The 16256-nt window shown below is 41.2% G+C and overlaps 1 protein-coding gene across 3 annotated transcripts in view; it reads right to left on the reverse strand.

Annotated features, from left to right (window-relative positions):
* Positions 1-16256, reverse strand: part of top1b (DNA topoisomerase Ib) — a 42408-nt gene that overhangs the window by 16810 nt on the left and 9342 nt on the right. For all 3 annotated transcript variants that reach the window (XM_081385771.1, XM_081385770.1, XM_081385769.1), the window contains exons 10-13: positions 9392-9513; positions 9084-9206; positions 8817-9004; positions 2082-2226 (exon numbers count right to left, since the gene is read on the reverse strand). In XM_081385771.1, the coding sequence (XP_081241897.1) occupies positions 2082-2226; positions 8817-9004; positions 9084-9206; positions 9392-9513 (578 nt within the window). The remainder of the gene's footprint in view (positions 1-2081; positions 2227-8816; positions 9005-9083; positions 9207-9391; positions 9514-16256) is intronic.

Consider the following 16256-nt stretch of genomic DNA (forward strand, 5'->3'; position numbering starts at 1 on the left):
GTTGAGAATCCTAAAAATTCCTTTGAGCCTAGGCCGAAAGTCCTCATTCTGAAGTTTTGAGGCACAGTCCTGTAAGGTGGCTTCTCCTACGACAACCGGCAAATAAAAAAACAATCTTCCCAGTCTGTCAGTAACGCTCTTGCTTACTTCCTGTCTCTATGAAGCCCCTCCTTCTGAAAAGCACACTGTGCTCTGATTGGTCGGCTGGATCAGTGTGTTCTGATTGGTCAAGCGCTTCGAGTGTGTTTGGGAAATGTCCCGCCCCTTACCATAACTGCCAGTTTAACACACTACTAACTCACTCAACAGGCCCCGCCCCTTTATTCTGTGTATGAATTATTTAAATGAGGAATATTGTGACGTGTTCGTTCCCGGAAGACTCAATCCTACAAATGGAGGCGTTTCAAGGAGTTCAGAAACACTAGGCGTGTTTCCATTATAGATTTGCGCAAAACTTTTGGATTTTTTTCTAAATGTCGACAAAAAACGATTGCGAAATGACGCCGTTTCCATTGCGACTAAAACTTCAGTTTTTCCTCTCGCGATAAGTAAAATCATTCCAAAAACCATGGCAACGGATGTTCATAGGTGTATGTACTACATCCCAGCCGCCACACTAGCCATTATTATTAATCCAAGGAGATGTATGTGTGTTTTCCAAGCATTAATGGTAAGGAAAGACCCTTATTATACCTGTGAGCGGCACATATGAGGTGTTTCTGGGTGTTTCTCCCTCATTTCTGCTTCGAGCTCTTGATTGTGGCATTTATTTGAGGTTTAGAATCCATTATTCCTGTAATTCTTTTGTCTTGTATGAATTTAATAAAGAGCTCTGTCTCGTATTCTGTCCAAACACACCGCGTCATCTACGTCAGGTGACCTGCAAATGCGCAAAAACTGTTTCCATTGCAGTTTCGCGAAATATTTCTTTTTCGAATTGCCTGAAAAACCACCTCATGCGAGCGTAAAAACTTTTTTGCGATAAATGGGAGTTTTTGCTAAATTGACGTGTTTCCATTGGGCGTATTTTCAATTTGCAATTTCAATTTGCGCAGTTTGAATTGTAATGGAAACACAGCTAGTGACACTGATATAGAGAAGATCTCCCGCTAGAGGGACTTTTTCATTCTCAAACAGCAACATTACACACTAAAGAAAGATGAATGTAAATAAAGCATCATAGGACCAAATCACTAAACAAAAGAGCTTTAAATGCGATTCCTTCGCAAATTGGATATCGCTAGTATTCGAAATCTCTGTTACCTTAAATTATACGCTTATCTCTGTAAAGCTGCTTTGAGACAATCTACATTGTTAAAAGCGCTATATAAATGAAGATGACTTGACTTGACTAGAGGGAATGCACTGACGTCACTTTCCCGCAGGAACACGGACCTCTCAGCCAGAATGAGTGGCAAAACGCAAGCAAAACAAACGATTATCAGTTTAAACTAAAGGTTGGACTGGATATAGTGTTCCTTACAACTTATCAAAGATGATCCATGGATATTGAAATGCAGCCAGGAGTCGTGCTCCCTGTGCCTGATCTCGACACCGGGGAAATACATAAAGCAAAATTATTAATTTGCATTTTAATTATTGCAATCATTAATTTTATATTATTAGTATACCTCAGATTTCTTGTCAAATCTGTTTGTACAGTCAATCGCAAACCTCTTTCCCGTTTTAGATGTGTTTTGGGTTTTTCTCGGCATTCATGCTGAAAACAAATGCTGCCACTCAGTGTGTGTAACTGCAGTCACTCCGGCCGACGGTGACGTCTCGCTCACACACCCTCCATTACATATAGGTGACTGACCAATATACTGGCCAGGCCAATAGGCTAAATATTCAGATAAACACTGAATTTGAGATTACTGACATCAGTTACAAGTCTGTCATGCTGTAAAACACCTGCTGTTCTTGTTATACTCCACAATCCACAGTTTTAAACGTGAGGTGTTGCAGAGAGATAGAGGACACTTCAGTCTTGGTGTGGGACTTGACATGTTGTGAAAGGACACATTCAAGTGCTGTTTGAAAAACCAAACCCCTGTCTGAAGTTAAGAGCCGTTTCTGACCTTGATTCTGGAGCTGGGGTTGAGCATGATGTATTTGATGGAGCCCTGAATGTTCTCCGTCCACGACACCAGCCATGTGACTTTGTTGTCATGACGAACTTCCTTCCACCTGGTGCCTGGGGGGGGTCTGGGGTGAACCGAATCTCTGAGGACAACAGACAATGGGAGACGATCACACTCGCCTTAAAACGCTTTCAAGTTTTACAGCTTGTTGAAAACAGGTTTTACTTGAAGATCTGGAATCTAATGTGGAAACTCTGAAATGAAAAACTAAGTTATATTGGGAAATGACATTCCTTCTGTTGGAGATCTGTATGAAAGATGTTATCAGAGTTTGAACATGACACATCTGCTCAAGAAAAACAGGATCAGGCCGGTCACAACACACACACACACACACACACACACACACACACACACGCACACACACAGGAAGCGGCCCTCTGACACACTCACAGGATAAACAACTCCTTCACGAGGGCCACAACAACATCACACTGACCGCTCTGAAACTACAACAATAGCCAGCTAAATATACGGGCTGTGGGCCAGTACTTAAAACTCTGCCAAACACTTCTTTACCAAGAATTACATTTACTAGAGAAAGAATAATCCTGGAGGAACCGGAGCTCAAGTGCTCTGATCAGTGATTATCATCTCAGAAACTCTCCATCAATTCCTCTACCTGGTGTTTCAACCAGAAGCCTTTAGTTTACATTAACCACTTAGCTAACCCTTGTGAAGTGTGCCTAATTGTACTGAAATAGTGTACTTCAAATCTTAAAGTATGTTTTTTTAAATAAAACTGTTTTCACAGAAAATATATTAATGAAATAAAAGCCCACTTAAAGGTATAGCGGAGGATTTTCTTTTTCCGGGTGGGTAGTGTAAACTATTGGTCCACCTATTTGTCAATCATTCTGGTGATATGTTTACGTAAGGCCGTCGTACGTGCTCGTCCCTTAGTTTTCGCTTTCTGCGCATGCGCACTTTCAGGTGTTTATGTGTGGTGGTGAGCTAGAGCCGTTTCACCGGGTCCTTTGAAAATGTCTGAGGGTCGCAAGAGAAAAAGTTTGTACGAACTGTATGAGAAGAAGAGAAAGGCCTCAGAAGAGAGAAACAAGATCAGAGTGTTTTTGGGAGATTGTTTCACACGATGGCGTGCGCTGAAAACACAGGTTGGGCTTCCCACTGATGCCTCAGTCGCGAAGTTTCTACTTGACAGGTAAAGTTTGGCATGCTATTTGGAGAAAAAGTGCAAATCTTCTTTTGGAAAGTAATCTTGTATGAGCGATGCCGACAGCAACTTGTAAACAGAGCGTGCACGAGGAGAACCTCGCACACGTTTAATAGGCGTTCCCTATCGGGAGCAAGTAGAGTGTTGCGCATGTGCATTTTTTCAAAAAGTGGAGAGGGCGGTTCTTATCTAAAATTCGGAAAGATCCTCCGCTATACCTTTAAGTGCACTTAAAGAGAGTACACTTATGACTGTTTTCTTAACACACTTAAGTACGCTTTTAAAATATGCACTTTGTATTAATGTCAAATTAAAAGTTTTACTGTAAAGTACATTTTAAATCACTATGTTTTAATAATATTTTGTCATGTTTTAAAGAAGTACACTTATTTTGATGTGTTGAGTACTTTTTAATTTGAACTTTAGGGATTTTTTATATTACATTTGATGTTAATATATTTTAAATTTACTAAATTGCAACCTCATCATTACAAATGTGTAACTACAAATATATTTAATAAAACATGACATTAGCTTCAATAGAAATGACATTAAAGTATAGTTTAGTTTACCATAAACGCTTGTCTGCAGTGCACACTCAGCAGTACACTATACACTTTAACCATATTTCAATAGACGTAATTATGAAATTACATATAAATGACATCTAATTAAAGTCCTAATTAAGCAGGTCAAAAAACACTCAAAAGTTTAGCTAATTGTATTTAATATAAGTTTAAACTCTAGTACATTTTCATGCAATTGCAATTAACATGCAAAGAAAAGTATACTATTTCACTTTTTAAAGTAAACTGTACTTCTTTTCACAAGGCAGAAAAACGAATGACGTCACCCAGATCATGCTCTTCAGATCAGCAGTATTGGCCGATATGATCACGGATACCGATCACCGAAATAAATAATACTATTCATAACAACAATGTATTTTAAGTATTAAAAATTTAAGCGATGAGAAAGTATCATGAATTGACAACTCTTTATTTATTGCAAGATCTTCCATTCCCTCTCTTAGAGGTGATTAGGAACAGCATGGAGCTTAACAAATATAGTATTCCTGTGAAATAAATAATAATGATAAACAACAGAAGTCTTTATCAACAGAAAGTAATCAAATTTAAACCAACACTGCATAGTCTTTACTGTATAAATATATATTAATCCTAGTAAATCTACTAAAGAGCAGTGAGTGATTTTCTCTTTGTCTTTTGTTGTTTGACACATACAGCAGAAGATTTATTAGGCTGCTGTCACTTTAAGACTGAATGCACAGATCCAATATACTACACATACACATGCGACTATTTCCCAACTGTTTATGTTCACTTAAAGCTACACTGTGTAATTTGTTGATTTGTAAGTTGATTCTTAGCAAAAAACACTTTGTTCTTTCAAAATGATATGTGGTCATTAATGTGTAATTACTTCTACCAACTAATCAAGTATTATCGTAAGCGTAGAATCTGCCATTTTGAATACATACGAGCGAGTCGCTCGAATGGCGGCAGCCATGTTGCGCCTCCATCTTGAAAATACATTAGCCAAAGAGGGACATACCTGGAAATTCAAGCTTCGCCTTTCGCGTTTTTACACTCAGTGGCACCGTGACAAATGCGAGGGGGAGATTACTCGCGACTGCCGGCAGATTTGAAATAATAAGTTAAAAAGCCCTCGGAATGGGAGGGGCTAGAAAGTAATATTCAGTTGGTAGTCATAAACAATTTCACCGCTAGATGGGAGAAAATCCTATACAGTGTAGCTTTAAGACATAACCGATGATGTTTAAGTGAATACTCACCAAGCTGGGCATTTTTAAATATTTCTGTTAGTGTTTTTAACTGTTTAGGCACGAACCCGAAGCGTCTACTACAGTTGCACACGCACAGAAAGCCGCTTGGAGAACAGTAGCCATGTTTCCATCACCACGTTTTTATCCGAATTATGTGATATCGAATGAAAAATGCCTTATGGAAACAGTAAAATTCGATTGAATTTCTTGAATATCGACTAAAATGAAATACGGTCGGTCTGATCGGATTTTATCTTGATCGATATACGGTTTATGCGATAAACGCTGATGGAAACGTTATTTGCCGAATAAATAATGGATTGCGATTAAGTTTTAGGTCATTTTGGGTACAACCCACCACAAAAGAAAAAGTTTTAGTTAATTTCCGCCCTGTTTGCACCCATTATACTGTCTGGTTTGCACACATGGCCGGTGTCAACAACGTGGACAAACGAGGAGACGAGATACTTTTTGAATTGAATTTAACAGAAAAATAAAATGGCTATTATAGCAAAAATCTAAGAAATGCCATAACAGTTAAATAATGTCACTATCAGCTGTCACATAAGCACCTAGAGTCCTGCAATGGGTTGGGTTCCCGCATAAAAGTGGCTAAAACGGATGGATTGTGACGTGATTCCAAAAATTCACAGGCGGGGATGCGGGCGGATAATGAACTCCTTGCGGGCGGGTAGCGGATGAAAAATATGTGTAATATTTGTTTGTCTAAATTGCCATTACACACTCGCAAATATTGTGTTTTGGGCATCCTTAAAAATATTATTTGCCGTTACCCGACCGATCCTGTCAATTTAGGACCGACCCAATCATTTTTTTCCCCCCTTTTAGTCCGACCGAATGGCCGGTTGTAAACTTGCGTTAAGATCGACCGATTTTTTTTTTTTTTTTTTTTACTCTTCAAACAACTAATACAAATGCAATAAAATAATATTAATTATATTTTAGTAGACCTAAGTAAATTGCCCATAGCCTATTATAGGCCAACAAACGTAGGCTACGCTCTTTCTTTTAAATAAAAACCCGTCAATCAAGCAAAATAATATTCAATGATTGTAGGGCAGGCTAATAAGCCTGTGTTGTAGCCCTGTCATTAAAAAATTTTAGTTTTTATGTATTTTTTTTATGTTGATTATATGAAAAGTGAAAAAAGCATGAATAAGATAAGATGATCCCGAATATCGGGAGACAAATGGAGTGGGCAGACATGATTTTGACCACTTTATTAAGTTTGTTTTTGTAGAAAGACTTTCTTTAAAGTGAATTTCGTTTCGTATTAATTGTATCTTAATTTTAATCAATGTTTAATCTACCTTTTTCCTGGATTTAATATATAAGAGCTAAATCTCAGGCAATATAATCAGGACACGGAGAGGCGCCCGCGCGTGAACTGGAGGTAGCCTAGGGCTACTTGAATGGCCCAAAACAAAGCGCACTTTAGCGCTCATTAGCCCATTCATGAGGCTATGGTGATGTTGAGAGAGGTGCGAGATAAAAAATAAAGCACTTTAAATTGAATGATTTTAGCTTGTGTGCGATTTATCGCAGCACGGGTCAGATCTGCTGAACTTTGCGGGTACGGGCGGGGGCGGTCTCAAAAAAATGGACCCGTGCAGGACTCTGCACCATTACAACTTGTGCAATATTGATCATTTGTTGGTAGATGGCGCGATCCATTTTGTCTAGCTAAACTTTGTTCGCAAATGTTTGCTTGAATGTTGTGCGATTCAGTGCGAAAATGAATGGAAACACCTTAAAATGTCTCAAATCAATTCGATATACCAATTTGATCGCAAAACAGCATGTGACGTCATTACGCACAGGTTTTTATTCGCTTTAAAGCCGTTTGATGGAAACACACTTTCAGCAGCTTTATTCGCATGATTTTTTTTTACCGCACTTCAGATAATTCGATTGACAAGTTGATGGAAACATAGCTTGTATCTCTTTCACAGCTTAATGCAGTTTAACTCTTATTATTATCAAACACATCCTGCAGTTTAGCAACAGTAGACAATATTGCTGATTTGGACGTTAAAGGGGTCATGAACTGCGAATTAAAATGTTCCTTGATCTTTTGACAGTTAAGAGGTTGTTAAAATATAAAAATCCAGTATGTTTCAAAACACAGTGTTTGCTTTGTTATTTATGGTGAAAGCATTTGTGAGAATGCAGAAATCGCGTTGCAATGATGAGATCAGTCTGTGATCACGTGAATGCAGTGATCTCATCATTGCAACGTGATTTCTGCATTCTCAGAGCTGTCATCTGCTCAATGCTCATCACTGCAACCTTTCATGTGATGGGAATAGATACTTTTCACGACTCGTTATTCTCGACAGCTGTAATAGTAAAAAAGTCGTAAAAGTATTCGAGAGGGTTCCACATGTAGTACTTATTTCATATGCAAAGATGTCAGCCAATCACAGCAGTGGGCATTTACACTGAAGTCTCACATCAGACACACCCCTTCAAACATAGCATTCAAATAAAAAAAAATGTAACATTATAATATTAATATTAATATTATCATATTAACATAAAATAATATCAAATAATAATATTATCATATTAACATTATAATGTGCAGGAAACATTATAAAATAATTGTAAAAAATCCAGTTCATGACCCCTTTCAGGTTGGTCTTTTAGGGAGGAAAGAAAGCGCACCGCTGTTGTAACGTTGCGGTTGAAATATATGAGGAAGCAGGATCCACGTGCAGCACACTTTATTTAAACAAACTCAAAACTTGACAAAGACAAACTCAGACTAGGGAACAGGACTCGGGAACAGAGCAACCAACATTCAACATCAAGAACTCACAAAGACTGAAACTAGACATAGGGCTTAAATACACAGGCAAACAAGCTAAATAAGATAACAAGGGGGCGTGGCTCATTAGAAACACCTGGGGAGACTAATAAACAAGAAAAACTACAAAGGACTAAAAAACATGGCACAGGACAAGAAATGAATTAAGTCCACACAAGAAAAGGGGAACACAAGACAGGAATCATAACAGAGCCCCCCACTTAAGGAGAAGATTCCAGAAGCTCCTCAGGAAACAGTCCAGGAGGGTGGTGGAGCGGAGGCGGACCCGGGAGTGGGATGGAGGGCCAGGCCCGTGGAGCGGAAGAGGGCCTGAAGACTGCGGCAGGACAGGAGGCCAGGGCGGAGCAGGCAGTGCAGCACACTTTATTAAAACAAACTCAAAACTTGACAAAGACAAACTCAGGCTAGGGAACAGGACTCGGGAACAGAACAGCCAACATACAACATCAAGAACTCACAAAGACTGAAACTAGACACAGGGCTTAAATACACAGACAAACAAGCTAAATAAGATAACAAGGGGGTGTGGTTCATTAGAAACACCTGGAGAGACTAATAAACAAGAAAAACTACAAAGGACTATAAAACATGGCACAGGACAGGAAATGACAAAAGTCCACACAAGACAGGAATCATAACAGCTGTGAAGGAAAGAAATGCACTAAAATCGCACAGCTCTATTTCTTCAGTCATTGCTGTAGGGTTGCTGTCGTTGTAATGTCTCCGCTCTCCGCAAAGAGAGACTCATCTATTTGTATTATTCAATTAGTTTTTTTTTATAATTCTACTATTATTCTACACCATGAAAATAGTAAAAATACAGCATGATTAGGGACTCACTTGCTGCAGTTGATGATGATGTCCTCGGGTCGGATGCGGCGTTTCAGTTTGCCCATCTTAGGATGGTCCCCACGTCCTCTGAACAGACCTGGAGGCTCGATCCGGAAGTTGCCGATCCGCTCCCTGTGGTTATCCATAACGCAGAATCCATACTCCTGCATAATGCGTTCATTCTCTTCTTTGTTTTTCTTTGAAAATAAGATGAATTTTTCAGTTTAATAGTCAGTTTGTATTTCAGCAGCATGTATGTGTTGGTGGCATTCTGACCTGTTTCTCCTCTTTTGACATCTGTTTTCTGGCCTCAGATTGTGCTTTAAAGTATTTGTGCATCTCAGTGAAGTCACATTTCTTCAGCTCAGCGATCTTTGACTTCTCCTCTGATGTCATTTCCTTACAAGAAACATTTGTGGGACAATGTTTCTACAAGACACTGTGACAATTTTTCTATAAGAATAATGACATTTTCAAACTTTTGCACTTTTCCATCGGCTGATAAAACTATTCCCTTAAAACTGGGAATTGTGAATAGTATGAGAGCAATAATATTAGAGAAGTAATGTTTTGAAAAGTGTTACCTTCCTCCAATCTTTGAAGAAGTTCTTTTTAAATATGTCTTTAGTTGTGTACTCGTGGTCAAGCATTTTTGCATAAAACGTAGCCACTTCCTCTGCACCAGGGCTCAATTTCATGGCCTTTCCTGTGAAACACAAGATAATTACCTCAACATTTAAATATATCCTCATTATACACCACACTATACAAGTTTCACAATCATGTCATGTATAGTTGTCACTGTAGTTTCTAATTATTCTCACACTTGTTCCTTGTTCTGTTGACTGATTTTCAGAGGTCGAGCCTGCCATGAAGTGAGAGACAGAGCAAATGCGAGGCCAATTTCATCCCCGAGCCCATCGCGGAGTCTGGCCAGGGGCCTGACGTATAAACGTTGCATACGCACAAAATGTAGTTATATTGTATATATACTTAGCTTACGGGAAGGCAGCCGGAGACGGATGTCCCTGGTAGAGAGCCAGATCTTCTGCCCTGGATGGTAAATGAGTGTCGCTGCTCTTCTTGCGTCGGCCTGGATCTTGTGTCTCCGTACTGCCCTCTGAAGGTGGATATGAGCTGAGTCCCACACCCTCTTACTCTCCTAGAACCAGTAGTTCACAGCTGGAACGTCTGACGGCTCACCTGACCAGGGAAACATGGGCGGTTGGTAGCCGAGTATGCACTGGAAGGTTGTAAGCCTGGTGGTGGTCTGACGAAGGGAGTTCTGTGCATACTTGGCCCATGGTAGGAAACGGTTCCAGCTGTGTTAATGGTTGTGGCAGTATGACCACAGGTAACATCTGATTTCCTGGATCTTGCGTTCTGAGGGTGGTATTCTTAAGACAAGCTTACCGACACACCGAGCAGATGGAAGAAGGCTTTCCACACACATGAAGTAAACTTAGAGCCTTAGAGAAACAGTCAACTACAACCAGAATGCAGGTGTTTGTGTCAGAGGGTGGTAAGTCTGTGACGAAGTCGATGCCAAGGTGAGACCAGGGTCTATTGGGAATGGGTAATGGTAAAAGTTTGCCTTCTGGAAGGTGTCTTGAAATAGCGCATGTGGAACAGCCTCGGACCAAATGTTGTACGTCCTGGGTCATACTGGGCCACCAATATATGTTCACAGAGGAGCGAGAGGGTTTGCTGGTAACCTGGATGCCCTGATCCTGGAGACGAGTGCACTGAGTTCATGAGGGTTATGCGTAGAGTTGATGTTACATACGTGCACCCATCAGGACCTCCCGGCGGAGCTGGCTCCTCTCTGGTGGCTATAGCAATCTGTTCATCCATCGCCCACTGAATAGGACAAGTGAAGAGGGCTGGAGGGAGAATGAGAAAGATTTAGAGAATGAAGATGGGAGAGAGCGTCAGCTTTGGTGTTCTTGTGTCCAGGACGATAAGTGACTTTGAAATTGAATTGGGTGAGGAATAAGGCCCATCTGGGTTGACATGGGTGAAAACGGCGAGCATTCTTGAGATATTCTAAATTGCAGGGGTATTCTAAAAAACGAGTGGTTTGCTCCATTCAGCCAATGTCTCCATTCTCCAAGGGCGGGTTTGCTTTCGAGGAGCTCACGGTTCCCAATGTCGTAATTTTGCTCAGCCAGGTTCAGTTTCTTTGAAAAGAAGGCACATGGATGAAGCACTGCTGACTCACCCTGCCGCTGAGAGAGTACTGCTCCGACTCCGCTGGTGGATGCGGCCACTTCTATGGCAAAGGGGAAGTCAAGATCAAGATGTTTTAGGATGGGAGCGGTACAAAATGCATTCTTCAGCTGTTGGAAAGCATTGGTGGCCACTGAATTCCAGGACAGAGGTCGGTTCAGGAGGAGTGTGGTCAATGGTGCAGCGATTTGACTGAAGTTGGTGATGAACTTTCGATAGAAATGGGCAAATCCTGAGAAGCGTTGAAATGCTTTGACGGAATTGGGTTGTGACCTGACTTTAATGGCGGTGACCTTTCCCTGGTACATCTGAATCCCAGATCCATCAATGATGTAACCAAGGAATTGGATGGATGGACGATGGAATTCGTACTTTTCCAATTTCAGGTAAAGGAGGTACTCCCTGAGTCGTTGAAGGACCTGCACAACGAGCCTGCGGTGTTCAACCAGATTATGAGAATAGATGAGAATGTCATTGATAACGAATTGCTGGATGATAATGAATTGCTGGAGCATGTCTCGGATCACCTCATCCATGAAAGCCTGGAACACAGAAGGTGAGTTAGTCAGTCCGTATGGCATAACCCGGTACTCATAGTGACCTGAAGGTGTTACGAAGGCGGTCTTCTATTCTTTTCCAGTTTTTTCCATGGCTAATGGGACAAGGGGAAGAGGAAAGCGATACTTGATTGTTTGATCGTTGAGAGCCCTGTAGTCAATACACAGCCAGAAACCTCCATCCTTCCTGGCCATTAAGAACCTCAAAGCGGAAGGGGAGGTAGATGGTTGAATAAACCCTTGTTTCAGGGCTTCTTTGATGTATTCATCCATGGCCCTCTGCTCCGGGATCAACAGAGGATAGACTTTCCCTTTGGGCATGGTGGCTCCATGAACCAGCTCAATCGCGCAGTCCCATGGCCGATGAGGTGGAAGTTTAGTGGTCAGCTGCTTGCTGAAAACATCCTGGAACTCCCCACACTCCTCTGGGAAACACAGCATGGAGGAAACATTCGGGCTTTCGATGGTAGTTGAATTCAGGGAGATGAAGTTTGAGAGGACTGGATGGAGATAATTTACTGTGATACGGTAAAACCAAAGCCATCGTTACTGTTCATATCACCATGTATCAAGTGCTGAGGAAGATCTGGAGCTGAAAATCAGATATACTAATAACCATTTTGTTTCTGAAACATGCTGTAAGCAGTAGACCAATCACAACATACTGATCCATCTGACCAATCAGAGCAGAGTAGACCAATGACAACAGACTGGGTAATCTGGCCAATCAGAGCAGAGTTGACCAATCACAACAGACTGGGTCATCTGGCCAATCAGAGCAGAGTAGACTAATCACAACAGACTGGGTCATCTGGCCAATCAGAGCAGAGTAGACCAACCATAACAGACTGGGTAATCTGACCAATCAGAGCAGAGTAGACAAATCACAACAGACTGGGTCATCTGACCAATCAGAGCAGAGTAGACCAATCACAACAGACTGATCTATCTGACCAATCACAGCAGAGTAGACCAATCACAACAGACTGATCTATCTGACCAATCACAGCAGAGTAGACCAATCACAACAGACTGGGCCATCTGACCAATCAGAGCAGAGTAGACCAATCACAACAGACTGGGTAATCTGACCAATCAGAGCAGAGTAGACCAATCATAACAGACTGATCCATCTGACCAATCAGAGCAGAGTAGACCAATCACAACAGACTGATCTATCTGACCAATCACAGCAGAGTAGACCAATCACAACAGACTGGGTCATCTGGCCAATCAGAGCAGAGTAGACCAATCACAACAGACTGGGTAATCTGACCAATCAGAGCAGAGTAGACCAATCATAACAGACTGGGTAATCTGACCAATCAGAGCAGAGTAGAACAATCACAACATACTGATCCATCTGACTAATCAGAGCAGACCAATCACAACAGACTGGGCCATCTGACCAATCAGAGCAGAGTAGACCAATCACAACAGACTGGGTAATCTGACCAATCAGAGCAGAGTAGACCAATCATAACAGACTGATCCATCTGACCAATCAGAGCAGAGTAGACCAATCACAACAGACTGATCTATCTGACCAATCACAGCAGAGTAGACCAATCACAACAGACTGGGTCATCTGGCCAATCAGAGCAGAGTAGACCAATCACAACAGACTGGGTCATCTGACCAATCAGAGCAGAGTAGACCAATCACAACATACTGATCCATCTGACTAATCAGAGCAGAGTAGACCAATCACAACAGACTGATCTATCTGACCAATCACAGCAGAGTAAACCAATCACAACAGACTGGGTCATCTGGCCAATCAGAGCATAGTAGACCAATCACAACAGACTGGGAAATCTGTCCAATCAGAGCAGAGTAGACCAATCATAACAGACTGATCCATCTGACCAATCAGAGCAGAGTAGACCAGTCACAACAGACTGATCCATCCGACTAATCAGAGCAGAGCAGACCAATCACAACAGACTGGGCCATCTGACCAATCAGAGCAGAGTAGACCAATCACAACAGACTGATCCATCTGACTAATCAGAGCAGAGCAGACCAATCACAACAGACTGGGCCATCTGACCAATCAGAGCAGAGTAGACCAATCACAACAGACTGGGTAATCTGACCAATCAGAGCAGAGTAGACCAATCATAACAGACTGATCCATCTGACCAATCACAGCAGAGTAGACCAATCACAACAGACTGGGTCATCTGGCCAATCAGAGCAGAGTAGACCAATCACAACAGACTGGGTCATCTGACCAATCAGAGCAAATAGACCAATCACAACATACTGATCCATCTGACTAATCAGAGCAGAGTTGACCAATCACAACAGACTGATCTATCTGACCAATCACAGCAGAGTAGACCAATCACAACAGACTGGGTCATCTGGCCAATCAGAGCATAGTAGACCAATCACAACAGACTGGGTAATCTGACCAATCAGAGCAGAGTAGACCAATCATAACAGACTGATCCATCTGACCAATCAGAGCAGAGTAGACCAGTCACAACAGACTGATCCATCCGACTAATCAGAGCAGAGCAGACCAATCACAACAGACTGGGCCATCTGACCAATCAGAGCAGAGTAGACCAATCATAACAGACTGATCCATCTGACCAATCACAGCAGAGTAGACCAGTCACAACAGACTGATCCATCCGACTAATCAGAGCAGAGCAGACCAATCACAACAGACTGGGCCATCTGACCAATCAGAGCAGAGTAGACCAATCATAACAGACTGATCCATCTGACCAATCACAGCAGAGTAGACCAATCACAACAGACTGGGCCATCTGGCCAATCAGAGCAGAGTAGACCAATCACAACAGACTGGGTCATCTGACCAATCAGAGCAAACATAGACCAATCACAACATTCTGATCCAGTAGACCAATCACAACATACTGATCCATCTGACCAATCAGAGCAGAGTAGACCAATCATAACAGACTGATCCATCTGACCAATCAGAGCAGAGTAGACTAGGGCTGGGCGATATGGAGCAAAAAATATATCTCGATATATTTTGCTATATCTCGATATACGATATATATCTCAATATCTTTACAGGAAAAATAACCCCCCAAAAACTACTGCAAAAACAAATATGCCAAATACCACAGTCTTTTTTTATTGAAGTGCAAATAGGTAGGCTGTTCATGTAGGAACAAAGTGCTTCTGCAGCATAAAAAAAAAAAAAATCCCTGTATACAAAAATAATAATTTAACTGTAAAATAAAGGAAGAAATAATACATATTGTACTATTTTTAATAAACCTGTATAGAAATATCATTACTAATTTTGGCAAATAAATAAAAAAAATGCCATATATCCCCCAAAAACTGCACAACTGTAGAGTAAAACATTAATTAAAAAAAAAAGTGATAAAAATGCATCTAAAAATTGACATGATTGTTACAAAATAACACTGTCTGGGGCCTCTGGGGAACTCAGAACAACTGCTAGCATAAAGTTTAAGGTAAAAATAACTGCCATTAAATTATAGTATCTGACTACTATGCAATTAGATAAACTGTTCATTCATTACATCACTTTACCTCTGTCTTTATCCACCTTTATCTTCTTCTCTTCTTTTCGGCACTGTATATAGCAGAATAGGTAACTTAGGCTAATGCTAATTTATAATGTGTCATGTAAATTCGGCCATCCGTCACAATCAGGAAACTTTCAACGTGTCTAGAGCTGGCGCGAGCTGCCAGGCCCGTTTCTAGGGGAGCATGTTAAGTGTGAGTGTTAAGCGCCCTCAAACAAAAGCAATGCGGCGAGAGGCGACGCTACACAAAAAAATACCAACAACAACTGATCGCGCGCGCACTGTTTCTGACGCACTTCAAGCACTCGCTGGGCGGGGAAAGATTGATGTGCCTGACCGGACTCGGGGGACTTGAATGAGACAACACGCGAGGGCGGGGGCGAGCACAGCACAGAGAAGGCAAACAAGCAAATTGGCGAAATCAGAATTAAATATAAACAATATATCGATATATACGATATGTCAAAATCCATATCGAGTTTAAAAAATATCTCGATATATCGTAAATATCGAGATATCGCCCACCCCTAGAGTAGACCAATCACAACAGACTGGGTCATCTGACCAATCAGAGCAAATAGACCAATCACAACATTCTGATCCAGTAGACCAATCACAACAGACTGATCCATCTGATCAATCAGAGCAAAGTAGGCTCTCAGAAAGGAGGGGTTTAGACTGAATGTCACGGCAGACTAAGAACAAAAGGTGTGAGGACTCAAACGCTGGAGAAAATAAGTATTTATTAACAAAAACACAAAACAAAACCCACGAGGGGGAAAATAGAACTAAGTAAATACAAAAACAATAACAGACTATGAACACTCTGGAAGATCTCGGGGAACAGGAAACAAAAGACAACGTACTGACACAGACTGCAAACAAGAGAGAACTAATAAAGGGAAACTAATCAGGAGGGAACAGGTGGATGAACTCAAACAATAATCAGATAACAAGGGGGAGGGATCAGACAATGACATGAGCACATGGCCCAAAATAACAAAACACCCATGTGCAACACAAGACAGGACAGGCATGTGACACTGAATCCTTTATCAAACCGCTTTGACACTGTAAGAAAAGAGGTGTATCTGCCTTGTATATTATGTGTTAGTAAT

This window comes from Scardinius erythrophthalmus (genome assembly GCF_964197995.2).
Source record: "Scardinius erythrophthalmus genome assembly, chromosome: 15".
In the NCBI taxonomy this organism is placed as follows: domain Eukaryota; kingdom Metazoa; phylum Chordata; class Actinopteri; order Cypriniformes; family Leuciscidae; genus Scardinius; species Scardinius erythrophthalmus.